We start from the raw sequence: 3,173 nt of genomic DNA on the forward strand, positions 1-3,173 counted from the left end.
CGCCCTTATTTTCTCCCACAAAAAAAAAAAAAAAAAAAATCTATTTTTTGTGGGTTTATGGAACGTGGGTTATTCCTGCTCCTGGCACTATGCTGTTTGAAGCGTGCACTAAGAGGTGTTTCAGTGCAGACTGTGTTAGTAATTATTGAGAAGGCAGAAAGAAATGCCTTGTGAAAGGGGTGAATTCAGCAGATGTGAACAGAAACACGAAATATAGCTTCTATGGAGTGAGACAACTTGGGGTAAATAGTAAATACATTACATACTTAAATTGCTTATTTTGATGAAGATAAACTTATTTTCATTATTACCCAAACTGTACTGAGAATTCTAAGAGCATATGGTCACTTCAACCAAAATCATCAAAATTATCATAATCTTGGATTTTAGTGTTTGGTTGGGGTTTTTTTGTTAGGTTTTTCCTTGTTAGGTATCAGTATATTATGAACATAACAGATAATGATGATTTCTCATACATGATTTTCTTTCTAGGTATCACCAAAGAGTGTTGTATATTGATATTGATATCCATCATGGTGATGGTGTTGAAGAAGCATTTTATACCACAGATCGTGTCATGACAGTATCATTCCATAAGTATGGTGAATATTTTCCGGGCACAGGGGACCTTAGGGTAAGGTTGAACATGAAATTTCATTAGGTGATAAATTCCCTCTTATTTTCTTCCTTGTAGATACTGTTTTAATACTAGGTTACAATAACTATGTCCAGTAATAATATACAGCAGTAAGTTTTCAGAAAGTATGTTAGTCTAGAGTGATAGATTTGTTGAAGAACCTTAGAAAAAAAATAGAGGATAGTGGGGAAGTAAATTATTTACTTCTAGACAAAATCAACACCTTCACTTCTGGATAAATTGTCTGAAATTTTAGTTCAAATGTATAATTAGTTCACTCAGATTTTGGAAATGTCTCTAGGAAGACAATGAATTGTATTTATAATGATTTTCTGTACATTTCAATTCTGCACATACAGCGAAAAGTAGCTGTTTGGAGATCACATGGCTTCAAAACTTACTTCAAATCTTAGAATATCTTTATACGAGAGCTTTAATAGTCACAAAGCTTCAGCTGCAACTTGAATTTACTGTGTTCTATTTGCCTAGTAATACAGTTGGCTTGTTTTTGGAATATTTCTTATGTCATAAAGTGTGTTTTGAGTTCTCATGATGCTCACTGCTGAAGAACTTTAGCATGCCCCACAGACAATTGCGTACTAAGCCTTATAGCTAGCTTGAGGGAGGGAGCATTGGCCTGTGAAGAATTATCATTTAAGCTGTTGTAGAATCTCTGACAAAGCTGAGAATGGAAACCAATTTTCCTGGCCCTTCATATTAATTTTAAGTCAGTTAGTCATTCCTCATGGTAGACTCTTGTCCATTAGAACGGGAAATTGTTCCACTTCACAACTTGAAAGAATATTTCAAGTATTAGGATTAATATATTCCTAGCTCCAAAGTCTTAAATTAAACATCTTTTTATCAGAGGCACTCCCAGGATAAGTCACTCCTGGTATTAGCAACTTTGTACGTTAGTTTGTACATACAGTTAGTAATTTTTTTAAAAATTATAAACGTTTCTAAAAACCTGACCTACAAAAATGCTGTGTTGGGAAAGAATTCACTGTTTTCCTACTACCTTTAAATTGATTCAAGAGATGCAGGTATTTGTGTTTCTGCTAATATTCCCGGAATGTGTTCTCCTCAGTGTGCTGATGATACCCAGAGGACACAGGAGTAAATGAAAGTTGAGCTTTAAATCAGTGGGATGCTAAGCGTTCATTTCAGTGTGGTTGTTGGAGCTGAATGTTATTACGGTTGTTAGATTTTGTTAAACTGCGTTCTAAATTGATTTAGGTAGAAATCAGATTAGGCATTGTTTTTATCCATGTGGTTTAACTTGACTGGCCACAAGGTGGTAGTGGTGTTTCAAACAAAAAGCAGCTCAGACCAGGATGTTTACAATGACAAGCTGTTGCTGAATTTGGCTAGAATTTTTTTTTGAAGGGTTAGATATCTTGGCTTTTTAAAAACAGCACTTCCCGTTGACAGAGAAGTTTATGGATTCTTCACCTCACCACACCCAGGACAAAGAATTTAAAGATACACAGTTGAAATAAATAGAAGAATATTGTATGTTATTGGGATTTTTTTTTTAGCACAGTGTCAGTGGCAAACAGTACCTCAGGCATAGGAAATAAATAGAAGAATATTGTATGTTATTGGGATTTTTTTTTAGCACAGTGTCAGTGGCAAACAGTACCTCAGGCATAGTAACTTTTATTCTGTGCTGCTAGCTAGTATTTTGAAATGAGCATTGTCTGCATACAGACTTCAGCAGGCTTTACTGCGATTATTACATCCCCATAGGAAAAAAAAAAAACCATCAGCTTTTCTCTATCTCCAGAGCTTGCAAAGCTAATTGAACTAAAGGGAGAACTAATTCTCTGAAAAGTCAGCGTTCCTTCTGGAGACCAGTATTGTGCTGCTTACTTCTGCTCAACTTGATCTGCTGTTGCTGGTTATTTACATCAACTTTAACAGCCAAATCTTATCTTTGTTTTTGTCAGTGGGCTCCATTCAAGCTTGTTTCTGTAATTTAGTTAGTTGGTCTGGTTTGCTGATCAGGCTATGCTTATTTGATGCAGGAAAAAATCATGCATCAGCTGATGATTTTGTGATTGCAGCTCCATCAGTGTAGCTGAATCTCATGGAGGTTGTCTAGTTCAGCTGCATTCATCCATTTTCTACTGAAGGTATTGTGCATTCTGAACTTCCAGTGTCCTTAGTAAGTTATTTGACTTTCTACACATCTTACATGATAGCACTAATCTTGTCTTACATAGACATAGATAGGTCAGTTGAGACTGTAGTGCTACGTAGAGGCCCAGGTTCTGTGAGGAAATTTGATCCGTTGATGAATGGGCAACTACCAGAATGCTGTATTTCTTTAGTGTTTATAGCCAATGCAAGTATAGGTTACAAAAAACATCCACTGAGTAGCTCAGGCTGGAAAGCAGTTGTCCTGTTTAGTGGGAAATTGTGTGAACATTTGGCTTTGCTATGTTTTAAGATGAGATCAATTTTATGATTTTTTTTTTTTTTTTTTTAGAATCTTAAGCAGCTTCCATACTTCCTCCCGGGAGTCATCATA

General features: G+C 35.7%; 1 protein-coding gene across 1 annotated transcript in view; it reads left to right on the top strand.

The window, feature by feature from the left end:
- Positions 1 to 3,173, top strand: part of HDAC2 (histone deacetylase 2) — a 19,534-nt gene that overhangs the window by 6,329 nt on the left and 10,032 nt on the right. Inside the window, exon 5 of the mRNA XM_009289142.2 lies at positions 493 to 634. Within this exon, the coding sequence (XP_009287417.1) occupies positions 493 to 634 (142 nt within the window). The remainder of the gene's footprint in view (positions 1 to 492; positions 635 to 3,173) is intronic.

Source organism: Aptenodytes forsteri, unplaced genomic scaffold, assembly GCF_000699145.1.
Source record: "Aptenodytes forsteri isolate BGI_AS27 unplaced genomic scaffold, ASM69914v1 Scaffold217, whole genome shotgun sequence".
Classification (NCBI taxonomy): Eukaryota; Metazoa; Chordata; class Aves; order Sphenisciformes; family Spheniscidae; genus Aptenodytes; species Aptenodytes forsteri.